The 19,201-nt window shown below is 61.6% G+C and overlaps 1 protein-coding gene across 10 annotated transcripts; it reads right to left on the minus strand.

The window, feature by feature from the left end:
* Positions 1–670: 670 nt before the first annotated feature.
* On the minus strand, positions 671–19,188 carry CAMK2B (calcium/calmodulin dependent protein kinase II beta). Of its 10 annotated transcripts, none has more exons than XM_033081157.2 (21): positions 19,060–19,188; positions 16,285–16,379; positions 14,470–14,529; positions 14,133–14,187; positions 13,967–14,032; positions 11,728–11,800; positions 10,976–11,078; positions 10,559–10,642; positions 9,946–10,040; positions 9,600–9,722; positions 9,433–9,516; positions 8,810–8,852; positions 8,285–8,359; positions 6,216–6,253; positions 6,059–6,130; positions 4,518–4,562; positions 4,229–4,277; positions 1,661–1,736; positions 1,490–1,584; positions 964–1,198; positions 671–895 (listed from the first exon to the last, which is right to left on the minus strand). In XM_033081157.2, exons 1-20 carry the CDS (start codon positions 19,122–19,124, stop codon positions 966–968), a joined length of 1,629 nt encoding a protein of 542 aa, XP_032937048.1. In that variant the 5' UTR covers positions 19,125–19,188; the 3' UTR covers positions 671–895; positions 964–965. The 10 variants fall into 10 exon arrangements, with proteins under 10 accessions (XP_032937048.1, XP_032937046.1, XP_032937052.1 ...); XM_033081155.2 differs by having other exon boundaries at positions 6,216–6,256; XM_033081161.2 differs by lacking the exon at positions 8,285–8,359.
* Between the last annotated feature and the right edge of the window lie 13 nt (positions 19,189–19,201).

A 19,201-nucleotide genomic window follows, 5' to 3' on the forward strand; every position in this document is an offset into this window, starting at 1 on the left:
GCTGGATCGTCCTGAATCCCCCACCCCAAACCCCAACACCTCCCAGCTGCCCTCTGCCCCCTGACACGGCACCCACAGCTCCCCTGCTCAAACCTGCCAGCACCTGGAGCTGGCACCTGTGACATGGGGTGCTGGGGTGGGGATCAGCAGGGTGGGAACACGGGGGTGTGACTGGTGGACCCTCCCAAAGGCACCGGCCGTGTTCCCTGCGCAGCAGTGTCCAGGATCAGCCTCGAGCCCCCATAGGCAGCACTCCCGGGGGAGGTGCTGGACTGGGGTGGAGGGGAAGGAGTCTGTGTGTGTCCCCTGCCACCTCACTCACCCCCTGACAGCCCCCCGTTGCTGGGAACCCCCGTGGGAATTCAAAAATAAATAGCTCTCTCTATGTACAGGGGCTGGGGGAGGACAGAGCAAAGCGGAGCCCAAAGAACAACATCCACCACCAGTGACAGCAACACGCCACGAGCACAGCCGGGAGGGGGGCTGGGACCCCCCTTCCCCCCCAGCAGAGACGGGCCAAGGAGGGGGGCTGAGCCCCCCAGCGCCCTCACCTGTGGCCGAGCGGCTGGGTCGGGTTTGGGGGTGTGGATGGGGTTGGGATTGGGGTGGGTGTTCCCCCCTTTTTTTTTTTTCTTCCTTTTTTTGTTGTCTTCATAGTTTTGGTTTTTTTGGGTTTTTTTTGCTTTTTGTTTTTTTTTTTTCTTTTTTGTTTTTTTTTTTGTTGTTTTGTTTTGTTTTTTGTTTTCTGCAAACACAGGCACTGGAGGGGGGAGCAGGGGCCAGGGTAGGGGGGACAGGCATGCGGACGCGTGCTTGGGGGGCCGCAGCTCCGGCTGCCGCCTCGGCTCCCATCGCCGTCTCCATCGGGCTGGAACCAGGACAGCCACCGCAAGCTCTGTGGGGACACCCTGCTGAGCCACAACTGGGGCTCCCCGTGCCCCCGAGCCCCAAGCCCACCCTCACCTTCACTGCAGCGGGGCGACGGGGGCCCCCGAACCGTGGAAGTGGACGTTCTGCCACTTGCCATCGCGGCGGTGCCACACGCGGGTCTCCTCGGACTGGCTGGTGCGGGGCCGGCCCTGCGCGTCGATGTACTGGGTGAGGCGGATGTAGGCGATGCAGGCAGCGTCCTCCCCGATGACGTGCACGTGCGGGTTCAGGATGGTCGTGTGGATCGGCTTGTTGTTCTTGGAGAGCACTGCGGGGCGGCCGAGGTCAGCGGGGCCGGCACGGGCAAGGGGGATGCGCACGGACGGGGCAGGGAAAGGGCACAGGAAAGGGCAGGGAATGGGTGAGGAAGGGGAAAGGGTAAGGATGGTGCAAGCAGGGGAGGGCTGGGGACAGGCAGGCGAGGTGACCAGGATGGGCAGGCAGTGGGCAAGAGACAGGGGACAGTGAAGGAGACAAGCAGGGAGATAGGATGGATCGGGTTGGGCTGGACAGGGAGAGGATGGGCAGGGCAGGTGGCACAGGCACGTCGGGTACTCACAGTTCTCGAAGTAGAAGCGGTGGAAGTCCATCCCCTCCACCAGGTTGCCCAGTGCCTCGGGCTCAAAGGAGGTGAGCCCCGGGTCGCAGATCTTCCTGCAGGCAGCAGGTGAGAGTGGCCCCGCCTGGCCCCACCCGCCCAGCCCGCCCCACCTGGCCCTGCCCCACTCACGCGTAGGCCTCGAAGTCCCCGTTGTTGACGGCCTCGATGAGCTGCTCCGTGATCTTGATGATCTCCTGCTTGCGGGCTGAGGGCACGTCACTGTCACCACCACCGCCCCAGCCCCCAGGCGGCACAGTGGGAATGGGTGGAAGGGATGTTGGGATGGACATGAAACTTGAGGGGGAGGCATGGGGACAGACACAGGACAGACAGACAGACCTAACGGGCAGAAAAACCTTGGGGACAGACAGACAGACCATGGGGATGGACTACGGGGACAAACACAGGGACCTTGGGGACACACAGACCGACCATGAGGGTAGACAGACAGACCACACAGACAGACACAGGGACCTTGAGGACAGACACAGAAACCATGGGGGCAGACAGACAGGCACCACTGTGCTCCCAGGACCCCAACAGCTCTGCCACACCAGTACTCGCATAATCCTCCCAGCACGTCTCATTGCTAGCTCAGTGCCCCCCCTGCATATCCCAGCGCCCTCCCAGTGCCCTCCCAGCATGCTCAAGCGTCCCAGTGGCTGCTCAGCATGTCCCAGTAGTTCCAAGTGCATCCCAGCATTACTCCTGCAAGTCCCAGTATATCCCAGTGCCATTCTAGCACATCCCAAAACAGCCAGTTCCATACCAGGGTTTCCCAGTGCCATCCCACTGTGTCTCCATTCCCATGCATCCCAGTACCCTCCCAGTTCCATGCAAGTGCATCCCAATACATCCCAGTGCAATCCTAGTGCATCCCAGAGCTGCTCCAGTGTCCTCTGATGCATCCCAGTGCCATCCTATTGCTTCCCAGTGCATCCCAGTGCCAGCCCAGCACATTCCAAAATACTGCAGTTCCATCCCAGGGCAACCTACTGCATTCCAGTGACAGCCCAGTACACTCTAGTGCCATTCCAGTGCCATTCCACTACATCTCAGTCACATCCCAGGGTGTTCCAACACCATTCCAGGGCATCCCACTACACCCCAGTTTACACCAGTACATCTCAGGGCCATCCCACTGCATTTCAATGCAACCCAGTGCCCTTCTAGTATACTCCAGTTCACCCCAGTTCCATCCCAGTATATTCCAGCATCATGCTGTTGAATTCCAGTATCTTTCCAGTGTAGCCCATCCCACTATACCCCAATGACTCATTTCATCCTGATGCCATCCCAGTCACCTCAGTTCCATCCCAGTATCACCCAGTGCCACTTCAGTGCATTCCAAAAGAGCTCAGTTCCATCCCAGTATCTCCCAGTGCTATTCCAGAGCATACCATACATTCCAGTTTGCCCTGGTGCATCCCAGTAATATCTCACTGCACCTCTGTGCCAATCTCCTGTGTCCCAGTGTTATTCTAGTGTATCCCAATACATCCCAGTACCACTGCAGTGCATCCCAGTACCATTCTACTGTTTCCCAGTGAATCCCAGTACCATTCTAGTGCCATTCCAGCATGTCCCAATATATTCCATTTTCATCCAAGTGCACCCCAATGCATCCTAGTACCCTCCCAGTGCATCCCAGCGTGCTCTCAGTGCATCCTGGTGCCATCTCAGTGAATCCTAGTGTCAGCCCAGCTCCAGCCTAGCACACCCCAGATCCATTCCAGTGCATTTGAACACTACCAGTGCATCCCAGAAATGTCCCAGTACAACCCCAGTGCATCCTGGTGCCAAACCTGTGCCATTCCAGTGTATCCCAGTGAATCCCAGTGCTATCTCAGTGCCATCCCAAAGCATCCTGTTCCCATCCCAAATTCCAGCCAGTGCATTCCAGTGCTGCCCCAGCACATCGCAGTGCACTGACTGCATCTTGGTGCCATGCCAGTTCCACCCCAGTGCAATTCCAGTGCAATCCAAGGCATCCTGGTGCCACCCCAATGCATCCCAGCTCTATTCCAATGCATTCCATCCAGCACACTCCCAGTGCATCCTGGTGCCACCCCAATGCATCCCAGCTCTATTCCAATGCATTCCATCCAGCACACTCCCAGTGCATCCTGGTGCCACCCCAATGCATCCCTGTGCCATCCCAGTGCATTCCAGTGCCATCCCAGTGCATCCCATCACTGTCCCAGTGTATCCTAGTGCCATTCCAGTGTACCCCAATGCATCCTTGTGCCATCCCAGCTCCATCCCAGAGTATTTCAGCGCTGCTCCAGTGCATCCCAGCAAACCAAATGCATTCTGGTGCTATGCCAGTGCCATCCCAGTGCCATTCCGGTGCACGCCAGTGCCTCTTAGTGTCATCCTAGCACATCCCAGTTTCACCCAGTGCATTCTAGCACACTCCCAATGCATCCTAGTGCCATCATAGAGCATTCCACAACCGTCCATCACAGTGCCATCCCAGTGCATCCTGAAGCCATCCCAGTTCATCCCAGTACCATTCCAGTGCACCCCAATGCATACTGGTGCCATCCTAGAGCCATCCCAGCACATTCCAAGATCCTCCCAGTGCATCCCAGTGCCATTCCAGTGCAACCCAATGCAACCTAGCATCACCCCAGTGCATCCCAGCTCCCTCCCAGTGCAACCCAGTGCAACCCTGCCGCCCCCTGCGCCCGTCACCTTTGGTGTCCTCGTCCTCAATGGTGGTGTTGGTGCTGTCGGAGGACTCCTGCTCGCAGGACGGCAGTGGTGAGGAGGAGACACAAACAGGGGGGTCAGACCTGGCCCCGGGGGGACAGGGAGAGGGGACAAGCCTGGCCAGGACTTGGCAGGACCCCAACGACACCGGACAGCACGGGGGGACCCCGCTGTCACCGCGCCCCATGCGCACTCCTCATCCACGTCACCCCCCCCGTGACATGGCTGATGCTGGGGGGAGGATGGAGGCGGAAAGCAGGGGCAGCAATACCTTGGTGCCGTCCGCGGGGTTATGAATTACAGTAGTTTGAGGCTCCTACGGGAGAAGGGAGAGAGACAGACGCGGGGGTGGGGGGAAGCAAGAGCCCGGAGGGGACAACGAGAGGGGACGACGGATTGAGCAGCACGTGGACAGGGGCGAGGAGAGACCCAGACCGGATTTGGGAAGGGGATAGAGAGGGGGGAGAGAAGCAGAGAGTCATTAGTCCAGCAAAGCCAAATGGTTTAATTCACAGACATGGAGGGGGGAGAAAGGGGGGAAAGAGGTGGGCAGAGCCAGGGGAGAGACGCAGTGAGGCCGAAAGGATGGGCTGGGCTGGGGGGCAGCTCCGTGCCCCTGTCCTGCATCCTGGTGCCCAGGGGCTCCACTCACCTTGCATCTGAGCATCCCAGGCATCCAGGTGCCTGAATCCCAACCATCCTGCTGCCTGCATCCCGAGCAGTGCTCATATCCTTGTGCATCCCTCAGCTTGCACCCAGACCATCCCTGTGCCTGCATCCCAACCCTCCCTGTGTCCGTATCCTGACCATCCCAGTGCCCACACCCTGAGTACCCAGCATCCACACCTTCCTGCTGCCTGCATCCCACCCTCACTGTGCGGGGTAGGCACTGCTTTCTCCATATCCTGCACTCACCAACCAGCCAGGTACACCTTCCCCAGCACACAGCACTCTGTGCCAGCTGGGCATCACCCTGCCTGTATTCTGGCCTCATGGTACCATGACCCTGCCCTTGTGCTGCACCCCTTGTGCCATAAAGGTCACAACAGGCACCCCTGCACCCACCCCTGCATGTACCCCGCTGCTGGAATTGCCAGAGGTCCCTCAAATCCTGCACCTGCTGTTCCAGACAGCCACACCTTTCTTGTGTCCTGCACTCCCTGTGCCAGCTGGGCAGTCCTGTGTCTGGATCCTGCATTTACCTCACCTGCGAGGTCACAGTCAGCAGCCCCATTCTTGTGACCCTGCACCTGCCCTGCCATTGGGATCGCAGGGTGTTCCTGTCCCCCAACCCTTCACCCACCTTGCCATCCGTGTCACCAGGATCCTCCTGCCTGTGACTTGTCCCCATTATGGGGCATCAGCGCCTGTACCCTGCACTCACTTGTTCCCCTGGTGGGGCACCCCCATACTCATGTCCTGTACCCACCTTGGTCCCCATGTCACAGGACATCCTCATGCCTACATCCTGCACCCACCTTGCTGTCCCCATGGCAGGTACATCTCCATGTCGTGAACCTACCTTGTCCCTGTGGTGGGACACCTGCATGACTGTGTCCTGCACCCATGTCACTGTCCCCATGGCTGAGGGAGATGCGGGGCTGTCCACAGGCCTGCACCCTTCACCCACCTTGTCTGTCCAGTGGGGTCACCCTGTGCCCCTGTCCTGCACACCCCTCTCCATCCTTGGGACACCCCCCTCCCCAGCGAGCCCAGGAACAGCCGGTCAGGGGCACGCATGGTGATGGATGGGATGGGCTGGTGGGATGAATCCGATGGGGGATCTGGGGGTGCAGGGTAGGGGGCACCTACCAGAGCGGTGGGTGGGAGGGTCCCCTTGGGGCTGGTGACGCCAGCACTGCCTTTGGTGCTGTTGGTCTGGGGCTGGAGGGGAGAAATGGAAAGGGCTCAGTGACATGGGGGGGGAGCAGCCCATCTCGGCTTCCCCCCAGCCCCTCTGGCCCCTCACCTTCACGCCGTCGGCCTTCTTGTTCAGTAAGCTCTTAGCTGCTGTGGGGGAGACAGTGTCAGTGCTCCATCCCAGCACAAGGGACACCCCGAACCCAGGCCCTTCCCAGCCACCCAACCTGATCCCACCCTGGCAGTACCTGCCACCCCAGTGCCAAAGAGGGGCAACACATGAGGAAGATGGTGTCCCCATCCATTTTGGAGGGGTGGTCCCCATGCAGGGAGAGGTGTCCCCATTCTAAGGGGGTCTCCATTTTGAGGGGTAACCCCATGCTGGGAGGGGTGTCCCCATCCTGGGGGTGTTCCCTTACTGGAGGGTGTCCCCATGCTGGGTGGGGTGTCCCCATCCTAGGGAATCCCCATTTTGGGGGGATTCTCCATGCTGGGAGGGGTGTCCCCAACCTGAAGGGATCCCCAAACTCAGAAAGGTCCCCATCCTGGGGGAAGAGAGTGTCCCCACCCAAGGAGAGCTTTCCCCAATCTTGTGGGGCTATCCCCATCCTGGTGGGCTGTTCCCATCCTGGGAGGGATGTCCTCAACCTGTGGAGATCCCCATCCAGGCAGGGTGTCCCCATTCTGGAGGGAGAGGTCCCCAAACTCAGTGGGTCCTCAGACTGGGGGAAGGAGGTGCCCCCAGCCTGTGGGGGTCCCCATCCTGGTGGCCCCTGCGCTGGGGGGCAGGGCTGGCTTACCTTGGAGAAATGCAGAGAGGAAAGCGAGAGAGAGGAGTGGGGAGGGGGGCAAGAGAGAAACGGAGAGGGGGGGAAAGGAGGAAAAGGGGAAAAACATAAAAAAGAACATAAAAAAGATGAGTTGAGTACAGGGGGTGTGGACAGCTGCCTGTGCCCCCCCTATCGTCCTGGAAGGGGACAAGGACAGGCACGGGTATGAGCATCTGTCACTGCTACCACGATCTCTGGGGAATTGGGGGTGATGGGGACTTGGTGGGGCACAAGTGTTTTTGGGGGTGTAGAGGGCACAGGGTGTCACCTTGAGCATTCTTGTCATTCCTCCACATTGAGGGACCCCTCCCCCGGCTGGCATCACAAGTTGAGGGGGGATGTGCGGTGACAAGTCCAGTGACAGCAGAGTGGCACCCGTCAGCACCAAAGGAGGGGGCGGGCAGATGTGGGGAGGAAAAGATGACCCACACATCCCTCCCCCGTGGACTCTGTCTCCTCAGGAGTCCCTAGCAGGGTGTCCCCAAGGGTCCCGGTCCCTCCTCTGAAAGCAGGCGGGCGCTGAGAGGTGGGGGTTTAAACCAGAGCCAAACTGGGGGGCAGGAGAGGGGGACCCCTGGCAGGGGGGCCCGTGGTTGCCCTTTGTGTGGGCAACGGTTTAATTAATGGTTTAATGGTTTAATGTTTTTGGAGGATGGTTTAAGACCCGCCGAGTGTTTCGCGGCTCACAAACACTGGCTGCAGCTCTCAGAAGCTGGGGGGAGGCACATGCTGGCGGGGGCTGGGGGAACGTGCCGGGGGCAGACACATGCGAGGGGGGCACATGCGGGGTGGGGACGCAGGGGGGGCACGGGGGGACACAGGACATGCAGCCCGTTCGCCCCCCCTCCCATGCACCGGTGTGCCCCCCCTGTGTGCAGGAGGGGGGCAGTGCCGTCGGCTGGGAGCGGTGGGGGGACACACCCTAAAATTATCCCCCCGCTCCCAGCTCCTCACCGTTCACTCAGATGCGCACCCTGGGGATGCCATCAGTGCGTACCCCAGGAATCAATGGCCCAGGGCCAAGCACGCAGCAGCCCCACCTTGGAGGTGGGGGCTGGTGCAGAGACCCCTCCCCCGAGTCCAGCTGCGGGATGGCAGCGGGGGGACAGCGGCATTTGTTGGTGCCAGCGGGGACAGGGAGAGGCTGGAGGGCTGCGGGGGGGCAGTGCCGGGGGGCCATGCATGCGCTCCGATTTCCGAGGAGGGTACCCGAAACCCACTGGGGAGGTGGGAGGCAGGGAAGAGGATGGCTGGGAGAAGAGGGTGACATGGGGATGAAGGATCTGGGGACACACAGAGACCAAGCGGGGCCGGGGAGGCCGGGGGGGCCCTTTGCGGACGCGTCTACCTTGTTCCACCAGCCCCAGGGGGGCCCCGGCAGCGGCCGCCGACATGGTGGGAGGAGCGGTGGTCTGTCTGCCCACTGCGGGCCACGAGAGAGAGAGAGAGGGAGCAGAGCTCCTGTTAGGAGGGGCGGGGAGGGGCTGCAGCCGGGACCCCCACCTTCCCCCCCCCCAACAAGAACTCCTGGGGTGCCCATCACCCCGGCCTCAGGCCTGGGGTGGCTGGTGCTGTTCCGTCCCCCTCCCCGTGTCGCCCCCCCGCCAGCCACCGGAGTGGGGGGGGACACGCGGGGACCGGGCACTACCTGCTGCTGTGTGCGTGGGGCGGGGGCCCGGGTCCTGCCCCCACCTTGGCTACCACATGCCCCGTCCTCACCGATGGGGAAAAAATGGGTGGGGGGGTTAAGGAAGGGAGGGGAGAAAGAGAGAAAGACAGCGAGATAGAGAGAGGGGGGCACCGGCCCGGGGGGTGGCTATGGAGGGGGGGCTGCCGCCCCCGGCCCCCCCGGCCAGTGGGAGCCCCCCCTTACCTGAGAAGTTCCTGGTGGCCAGCATGGTGGTGAGGATGGCACCCTGTGGGAAGGGGCAGGGTGAGCCAGGGAGAGGGTGCTGGGCTGGGACGGGCAGGATGGGGCCCTGGGGGCGCGGGACGAGATGGAGAGGGAGAAATGGGGTGATGGGATGGGGGTGGTACAGGATGGGGCCCATGGGAAGTGGGAAAGGGGTTTGCAGGATGAGGGGGCAGGATGGAGCCAGGGGACCAGGCAGTGGGATAGAAGGTGTAGATTTGGGCGTGCAGCTGGACAAGGGCAGGCTAGAGCCATGGCATGGGGCAAGATACTGGGCAGGGACAAGGTGGGACCGTGACGCACTGTGTGTCACTGGGATGGGACCAAAACCTGCAGCAGAGTGGAACACCGAGCAGGACCGCAACACCCCATGAGAAGGGACTATGCCCCGTGGAAGGGCACAGGAAGGCCTGGATGGGTGCTGGGATGGGAACATGCTGTACCAGGTGCTGCCAGAGTGGGCAGGGCAGGGGTCCCACAGTGGACAGGGGAGGGTCCCACAGGAGAGCCTTGTGGAAAGGCAAGGTGGTGCTGGGAGGATAAGCACTGTCCCGAGCCCACACCTTCCACACCAGCCCCCTCACCTTGAGCTTCCTCCGGGCATTGAACTTTTTCAAGCACTCCACTGTCTCCTGCCTGTGCATCATGGAGGCCACAGTAGAACGTTGCTGTGGGGGACAGTGGGGTCAGCATCAGGTGCCAGCGGTCAGTGGACCGGGGTGACACACACTGAGGGGCACACTGCACTTACGCAGACCCACGGGTGCTTGAGGGCCTCGTGGGCTGTGATGCGTTTGGCGGGGTTGATGGTCAGCATCTGATTGATGAGGTTTTTCGCTTCGGGGGTGACTGTGTCCCACTCAGGTGAAGGGAACTGGGGGAGCACAGGGACACGGGGGTGACAGCTGTGGAGGGGCAGCCCCACGGCATCGGTGTCACTCCACATCCCTAGATATCTCCAGCCAGCCACCGAAGACATGGCCCAAAGCCACCCCCAGGCTCTGCCTGCTAAAGATCAGCTGTAGCATCCCTCTGTAGGTTCCAGAGTTAATGGGCCAGCCGCTGCAGGGCATGGAGTCCTGGCACCAGGGACTTACATCGTAGGCCCCGGCCTTGATTTGTTGGTAGAGTTTGTGCTGGTCCTCGTCCCAGAACGGCGGGTAGCCCACCAGCAGGATGTACAGGATGACCCCTGAGCCAGGGAGAGTGGGGTTAGGGGAGTGCAGGGACCCCAAACCACCCCTGGCTCCCTCCGGCCCTGTGGTGTGCCCATGACAAAGCAGTTACTCTCAACATGGCCTGTCCCCTGTGCTGCCATGATGGCATGGACAGGGGACAGTGTGGCATTGCCGGGGCATATGGCACAGTATGGCTCCAGGATGGGGTCAGAGCTGGAACAGGAACTGGGACCAGCATAGAAATGGGATGGGAAAGAGAGTGAGACTAGGATGGGAATGGGTTAAGACTAGAATGGAGCCTGGAAAGTGCCAAAATGGAAGTGGGATGGGATCAGAATGATCAGATCGGGCTGTGATGGGGCACAGATTAGGATGGGATTGGGCAGGCATTGGGCAGGAGCTGGGCAGGGATTAAGGCAGAGATTAGGGTAGGGACAGGGCAGGGTTCAGGATTGGGACTGGGTGCAGGTCTGGGATGGGGGCAGAGAAGGGGCAGGGACCAGGCAGGGACTGGGCAGGAATTGGCTCTTACCACATGCCCAGATGTCCACCGGTTTGCCATAGGCCTCTTTGCGCAGGACCTCAGGGGACAGGTAGCCAGGTGTGCCTGCAAATCCTGGGACAGAGACAGAGAGATGGGTGAGGAGAGACAGCTGAGCCACAGTGGGAAGGGACAAGGACAGGACACAGTGCAGGACATGGGACTGGGACATGGGCATGGGGCAGGGGTGGACACGATGGGCACAGGGCAAGATGATGTGGGCACAGAGGCATGGGCATGGTGGGTATGGGATAGGGCTGTGGTGGGCATGGGGCAGATGCAGTAGGAACAGCGCAGGGACTCAGTGGGCACGGAGGGACACAGCAGAGACAGCGCAGGGGCATGGTGAGCAGGACACAGTGGGCAAGGGCTGGGGCTGTGGTGGGCAGTGGGGGCAGCAGCACTCACCGAACCAGGCCTGCTGATCCCCCTGCACCTCGATGGCAAGGCCGAAGTCCGCCAGCTTCACTGCTGCTCCTTTGCACTTGCTGGCCAGGAGCAGGTTTTCCGGCTATGCAGTCACCGGGGCACAGGGAGCACCAGGCATGGACAGCACCAGGCACAGACATGGGTGGGACAGAGAGGAGGGATGGGGCAAGTAGAGGGAATTTACTGCTGCCGTTGACCAGGTCCTGCACATCAGCCAGTTCCGTGCTGTGGGGCTGTGGCTATGGGTGCCCTATGTCAACGGCCAAGAGTGCCGGATGGCACAGCCCCACAGCCAGCTCAGGGTCATCCTGTGTCTCACTGGCCACATTCCAGCATCCCCCCCAATGCCAGCATCCCCCTGTATCCCACCATCCCTCCGTGTCCCACTCATTCCCCCCTTGTGTCCTGCCCAACTCTCCCAGCCAAGCTCCAGCTGCTCCCACCCCCATGCCCCCATCCCCACCAGTTCACACTCCCCCTGGGGCAATGGCAACTGGGGGGGTTTCAGTGACACTTCCCAGCAGTGCAGAACTGTGCCAAAACTGGGAGACACATCCCCAGAAAAGGTAGATGGGGTGCTCAGAGCTGAGGGGATCCCCCAAGCCCATCAAGATCTCAGCGACTCCCCAGAACCCACTGGGCCAGGACCACACCCAGGTTGTGGGTTCCCCAAGAACTGGGCAGGGGCTGAGGGGCAGAGGGACAGATGGGGGTTGGGGGGATACACTTACCTTGAGGTCCCTGTGGACCACCCCCATCTGGTGACAGTGCAGGACAGCCTCCAGGATCTGCTGGATGCAGTGGCTGCGTGCAAATGGAAGGGGGGTCAGAGGTACGCTGCTCCCCCACCTCTCACATCCCCTGTCCACAACTTGCATCTCCAAACCAGCCCCCCTGTCCCACTGCTAGGGCTCCACTGCACGCAGGGGGAACTGAGAAAAATGAGTGGTGACCTGGGATTTGTGGGTGCTGTGCATGGCAACCCCTCTGTACCCCTGCCAGGGGGGTCAGCCTAGGGGCATCACCCCTAGGGGGACTCCTGAGGGATCACCACCTGGGGAGGTCACCCAGAGCGGCTACCCTTGGGGAGAGTCCCACCTGGGGTGGGGTGCCTAGGGGACACCTATTGGGATGTCACTGCCTGAGGGAGCAGTCATCTCTGAGGCTGTCACTCCTTCGTGGGGGTATCACCCCTGGGAGCACCTGGTTCCTTCCAACCCAAGCTTTAAGGATGATCCAGGGATCATCCAGGGAGCCTATCACTGTCTGGGGGTCATCCCTCAAGGGTCACCTCTGGCGCATCATCCCAGGGTTGTCACTTCAGGGGGGGTTACTGACTAGGGGTCACACCTGTGAGATCATTCCTTGAGGAGTCACTACCTGGGGGTCATCCTTGGGGGGATGGTCACTGGCTGAAGGTTCGTCCCTGTAGAGGTCACTGCCTGGGGGGTCACCCTTCAGCACCTACCAGGTGAGCTCCAACCTTGGCACAGAGCCATGGGGTCATCCCAATGGTGCTTTTGTGCCCATCCCCTGTCCCCCATGGGAGCCCCCGTATCCCTGCTGCTGCCCAGACACTGGGATCCCCCAGACAGGACTCGCGGGGGAAGCGGGGGAACAGGGGATGGGGGGGGGGTTAGAGGGGTGGATGGAGACGAGACAAGAAATAAAGAGAGAAGGAGCGAGGGGATGAGAGCCTGAAATGGGGGTGAAGGGGGGCCCCGCTTAGCTGGGGGAGCAGGGGCATTAAGGGGGGCAATCTCCTTGTGAGGGGTGGGCAAAAAAGGGAGGTCAGGGAGAAAAAAGAGGAGAAAGCCCCACAGCAGGGTCCTGACGAGTGGAGCGGGGCGCCGGGAAGCGGGGGCAGCGGTGGGTGGGGGCAGCGAGGGGGAAGTGGCCCCCCCGGCCCCCCCCAGATACTGACCTGCGGCTCCCTCTGCTCAGGGGCAAAGTGATGGGTGGGAGGAACGCGGGCAAAGAGCTCATGGACACAGTGACTGCAAAACAGAACGGGGGGCAGGGGCGGGGGGGCAGGATGGAGGGTTAGGGGTGGGAGAGGGGTCAGGATATGGGGCAGGATAGGGCAAAGGGTGTGGGAGGGGGGCGGGATGGGGTGAAGGGGTGCAGGATGGAGGGGTAGGGGGTGGGAGACTGGGGCAGGATGGGGGCAGGATGAGGTAAAGGAGGTGGGAGTGGGGGGCAGTTTGGCGGGGTGGGATGAGGTAAAGGGGTGGGAAGCAAAAAGGGAGGATCAGGGTGTGGGGACAGGTTGGGGGTAAAAGGGTGAGAGAAAGAGGCAGGAGAGGGGGATGGGAGGGTAAGGGGCATTTCAGGGGCAAGGACGGGTGTAGGAGGCAAAACAGAGGGCAAGGGCTGGGGGGGCAGCGAGCAGAGGGCAGCGGTGGGACGGACGGACACACAGATGGACACACGGACACACACAGAGCCCAAGACACGTGTGATGGGAGACGAGAGGGACAGAGGGGTGGGGGGAATGGATGGAAGAGGTGAGGGGCACGAAGGGGACAGGGACGGGAGGGGTGGGGGGACGGAGATGGGGGGAACGAGAGAGGGGGAGAAACAATGTTGTGAAAGCCCAGAGACCACGGGGAGGGGCACATGGCGGCACACAGGGCACTGGGGGGCTGGGGACAGCACAGAAGGGGCCCTGGGGGCCCCCCACTTGCCACCAGCCCCTCCAGCACAGGTCATGATAGTGCCAGGACTCAGCAGCAGAGCATGGAGTGGGAAGTGGAATATGGGGGTCCCCACCCCACCCAGCAGCAGGATGGAGTGAGTGGAGGGGTTACAATAACAGGGGGGCCAAGGGGGTGCACCTCCCCTCCCACTGGGTGTCCCCTGCCTGCCTTGCTGGAGCTGCCCCATCCCTGCAGGCCTCCCAGGGTGCAGGGCACGGGTGGCTGGGGGTGTCCAGGGCTTTAGGGGGTGCATGGGACAGTGAAGGCTCACCTGGCATCAGCCTCACTGTAGTACTCCCGTGCCACGATGTCCTCAAAGAGCTCGCCACCTGTCACCCTGAAACACAGCCAGGCACCACATCACCTTGAGACCCCCGAGAGCCCCCAGGATCCCCTAAGCCCCTCTTGAAGCTCTAGGAGCCTCCCACCATACTCACAGGTCAAAGACGAGGTAATGAAACCCCTCCTCGGAGATGCTGTCGTGGAGCCGCACTGTGGGGACCAGATGGGGACAGGCTCAGGCCCAGCCCCCCACATACTCCCTGGCCCCCTCCCCCAGCCACTGCATGTGGCACCCCGGTGTCTGTGTCACATGCAGCCCACACACCCACACCCAGTGTCCCAAAGGTGGCATCCAGAAGGACCCCAAGATGGGATCCCATACATCCCCAGAGGGACACCCAACACATGCCCAGGGTGTCATGCAGAGTGTCCCACAGCAGCTCCAAGCAGGTCCACAGTGGTGAGAATCCCCTGGTGTCCCCAGTCACTCACCAATATTGGAGTGCTTGAGCAGCCGGCAGATGCGCGCCTCGCGCTCCAGCTTCTGGTGGTCTGTGGGGGCAGTGGTCAGGGGGGTACCTGCCCTGCTCCTCCCCCCCTCCATCACCTGTCCCCAGTCCAACCCCAGCAAGAGGAGCCAGAGATGCCTATGTGGGAGTGCATGTGGCTCTGTGGAGAGTGCAGGTATGCACTGGGGGCAGGGGTGGGGTTTGTGGGCTTGTGCGTGTGTGTCTGGGTGTGCACATGTGCAAGTGTGTACAGGTTTGCACACGTGCGTACGTGGGTTGGGTGTGCATGTGGATACAGGCATGCACACACTGCACAGGTGTGCACGTTCATGTGTGTGCCCGTGTGTAAGGCTGTGCATGCCTGTATACATGTACAGATGGGTGTGCAGGTGTGCACATGTGCGCAAGCACCTGTGGCTGAACCTGTGTGTGGGTATAAAGGTGTGCGGCTGTACAGGTGTGATGGGTGTGTGGGGGTATCTGTGTCCTGAAGTTGTGCACATATGTGGGTGTGGCTGTACCTCGTGTACCTATGTGTGCAGTCATACAGCTCCATAGGTGCACCTGTGTGCACACGTGTACACGTCTGTGTGCATCACTGTACCTGTATTAGTGTGTGATGTGGAGTGTGCAGCTGTACCCCTGTGCGTGGTGGTTCCTGCATGTGCAGGTGCGCACATCTGTGCAGTTCTGTGGGTGACTCGACATGTGTGTGCCTGCAACAGCCACTCTATGAGCGCACACGTGTACAAGACTGCAGCTGCACCTCTAGATGTGTCTGCATACAAGAGCACACAGACATGTGCACAGATGTGTACACAGCGCACACACAGTTCACGCACACTTGTGCACTGCTTCACTCGCTCTACTAGCTCACACCCGTGCATACAGCTATAGCCACAGACACACACACCTGTGCACACACAGGAAACACACACACCCCTGTGCTACTCTATGCTGCCTCTTATCCAGGTGCACATCTGAAACATCTACACCTCTGCACATCCCACACCAGCAAACACCTGTACACCCCCACTGCTGAGCACACCCCACCCCACAGGCACCCACTCTGCTCACACATGTGCACACACAGCAGTGCCAACCTTCATGTGTAAGCACACACACACATACACACACCCCCTTGATGTGTGCATACCCGCAGCCAGCCCCGCTGACACACACTCTGCTCACACCTAGATGCACGCCAAGCACACACATACACACACCTCTGCACATACAGTCAGGCACCCCCCCGCTCTCAAGTGTGTGCACACCCACACGTGTGCACACACACCATGAACACACATATGAGCAAGCATCATGAATGCACACCTGTGCACACACACTCAAGTACCCCCACTGCTCATGTGTGCACACACCCACCATCACACACATCCCCATCACACACATCCCCACCTCAGGGCTCGAACCTGTGCATGCACACCCTCCCCCCCCTTCTGCTTACACCTGTGTACCTACAGGACACCCCTCAGGAACAGACCAAGTTCTGAGGGGCCCCGTGGGAGGCAGCAGGGGGGATAATGGGGATAGGCAGGGCCAGACCCCACCCCCTGGAGCATTCACCCCCTCACCAGCACCCGGTGTCACCAGAACCACTGGGGTCACAAACTGTCACAGGTGTCATGGGCACCACAGCAGTCGTGGGCACCAGGGGTATCAGAGGTGTCAGAGGTGCCATAGGCACCAGGAGTTACCACAGGTACCAAGGATGTCTGGGAGTGACCCCCTCGCGTGCTAGGGGGGTCTTGGTGCATCCCAGGGCTCCTGGGGGTCCTACCTCTGGCTGAGAGCTTTTTGGTGTTGATGATCTTAGCAGCGTACTCATGGCCAGTGCAGAGCTTGACGCAGCGCCGGACGACCGAGAAAGCTCCCCTGGGAAGGGACAGGCTCAGCACGCCCCAAAGCACCTCGGGGGGTGGGCAGGGGGTGGCTCCCACCCATGACTCAGCACCCGAGGTCAGGGGGCTGCACCCACCGTGACTCAGCACCAGAGGGGGTGAACCCCGACACGGGTGGGGAGGGAGGATCCTGCAATGGGTGCGCGGGGGGGGCACCAGGGGGCGGCTGGGGGAAAGAGGCTGGAGGGGGGGCTCGGTGCCATTCATCATCGGGGGGTGGGGGGGAGGGGGGGGTCGCAGGAAGGATCCAGCACCGGCAGCTCGTTGCCATGGGAACAGTGGGTGGCCCGGATGGCAGCAGTGGCCGTGGTGGTGGTGGCAGTGATGGTGATGATGGTAGTGGCGGTGACAGTGGTGACTGTGGGCACAGGACCCAGCTGTGACTATAGGAAGCTGGCAGCTGCCAACACCCCAGGAACAGGGACAGAGATGAGATGGTCGTGCCCATGCCAGGCAGAAGCACCTGCAGCCTCTTCAACTGCCATCGGCACCCGTCCCCCTTCCAGAACCCATGTCCCTGCACATCCTCTGCCTGCTCCCTGCCCGACAGGCCCCTCCCTTACTGGAGGAGGGGGTCAAGGCAGCGTCAGGGCACACAGAGGAGATCCCCATAACAGGCTGGGGACACGGCTGAGACCAGCACCATCCCAGTCCTGCCATGGAGAGGGTGCTGTGCGGGAACGTGTGCCCTGGGAAGGGCGCAGGGCCAGGCTGTCTCCTGCCACCGCCCCATGTCCCCAGGCACCAAGGACCCCATGCTGGCCAGAATAGTGGGGACCTTCTCACCACCAAGGGAAAAGGAGGGGTTCCCAGGGCCCTGACCCCTCCCTTCCCCATGTGGCCCCTTGGACAGGGGACATGGTGGGTGCCAGCCCCCGAGTGGGGGGCACAGTGTAATGGCCTGAGCCATGCCTGTTTCTCCCCACCCCCGGTGAGAGGAATATCCCCCCCTAGCCCGGTGAGAGGGGGACACATGCGCCATGGCTGGCAGGCTACACCGAAAGAAGGGAAGGGGGAAACAGGACCACGTTGCCATGGCAACCAGGATGGGCTGGATATTGGGCAGACCGACAGAACAGCCCCCAATTGGCATCATGTTCCCCCTACCGGTACCCCCAAAGGGACTACAGCCATCCCTGCAAAATGTTCCCCCGTTCTAGGGGGGTTGGGGTGCAATCCCCCTCACAAAAGGCCTGACCCCCTCCCCCTTCCCCTCATTTTACTCCCCGCCAATCCCTGCCCGTGGATGGGGGGGGAACTGAAACCCCCATGGCCCTGGGGGCAAATGAAACCCCCACAAATAGCTCCTCTTCAGCTCCCCACAACACCCACCCGAGGGGGTCATGATGCAGGGGGTGCAGCTGGGGGGCTTGGAAGGATTCAGATCAGCAGAGGGGACCTGGGAGTTTTTAAGGCCCGGGGGGCCCAGGAGGGTTGAAGTCTATACGGACCCGAAGGAGGAGTGGATTTGGGGAGTTATATAAGGCCCAAAAGGGGATAGGGGCAGTATGGTCTAGAAGGACCAGAGGAGAGAGGGATGGGGGGGAGCGGTCTATGGAGATGGGGAGGGTCTATGGAAATGCTGGGGGGATGGGGGGGGATCAGGAGGGATGGGGAAATCCATCAGGGTGAGGAGCAAGGGGGTCCTGAAAGGGGAGGAGGTCTAAAAGGAGCAGGTGCCTGTAAATACTCAAGGATAGTCTGGAGAATGGGGGGTGTCAATAGGGGGGCTGTAAGGACTAGGGAAGGGGGAGTCTATCACGACTGGGGGCGGGGTGGAAGGTTTGGAAGGGACCAGGGGGGCTATAAGGACTGAAGGGGGTGGGGGTTTGTAGGAGCTTTGGGCAGGGGGGGGATCTGTGGGGATGAGGGGGTCTGTGAGAATGGGGGCTCTATTGGAGCAAGGGGGCTTTAAGGACTCAGGGGGTCTGCAGGAGCCAGGGGCAGGATTAGAAGTGCTGGGGGAATCTGTGAAAACTGGGGGTGTCGATGAGGTATTGGGGGGTCTGTAAGGATGGAGTGTGCATAGAGACAAGGGCAGCTATAAGGACTGAGTGGGGGCTCTCTAGGGACAGGTGACTGGGACTGCAGGGGATCTGGAGGGATGGAGGAGGGGTCTGGGGTGAGCAGGGCTGGGGGGATGAGGACAGATCAGGGGAGTCTAAAGGTGAGAGTCCATAAGGATGGGGAAACCTTGGGGAACAAGGGGGCTGCAGGGACTAGGGGGCTATGGGGAGGGGAGGCCCAGAGGAGCTGAGGGGTCCGGGCCACCGGGGAGGGCTGGAAGGCCCCAGGAGGGGGGCGGTATAAGGGGTGGGGGCCAGTGGGGGGGCAGGGCCAATACCAGGGGGAGGGCAGTACCGGGGGGGGGGGGGGGACCTGGGCAGGGCCGATCCCGGGGGGGTTGGGCTGGGGGGGGGCCGGTCCTGGGGGGGTGGGCTAGGGGGGGGGCCGGTCCCAGGGGAGGCGGGTGGGGGGGCAGTTCCCGGGTATCCCATCCCGGGGGATAGGAGCGGGGGGGGATGCGTCACGTCTGCATCGAGCGGCTTCCCGAGCCCCGGGCAGCGCCCCCCGCCCCCGTCGCGCCCCGAGGCCGGGAACGGGACCGGGGCCGGGACCGCGGCCGGGACCGGTGCCGGTGCCGCCGCCCTTACTTGCCGATCTCCTCGTAGAGCTGGTACTCGTCGGTGAAACGGGTGCAGGGCACGGTGGTGGCCATGCTGCCGCCGCGCCGCGCCGCAATGAGCCGCCCCAGCACCGGCTCCGCTCGGCTCCGGCTCCGCCCGGCGCGGGGGG

Source organism: Catharus ustulatus, chromosome 27, assembly GCF_009819885.2.
Source record: "Catharus ustulatus isolate bCatUst1 chromosome 27, bCatUst1.pri.v2, whole genome shotgun sequence".
Lineage (NCBI taxonomy): Eukaryota > Metazoa > Chordata > Aves > Passeriformes > Turdidae > Catharus > Catharus ustulatus.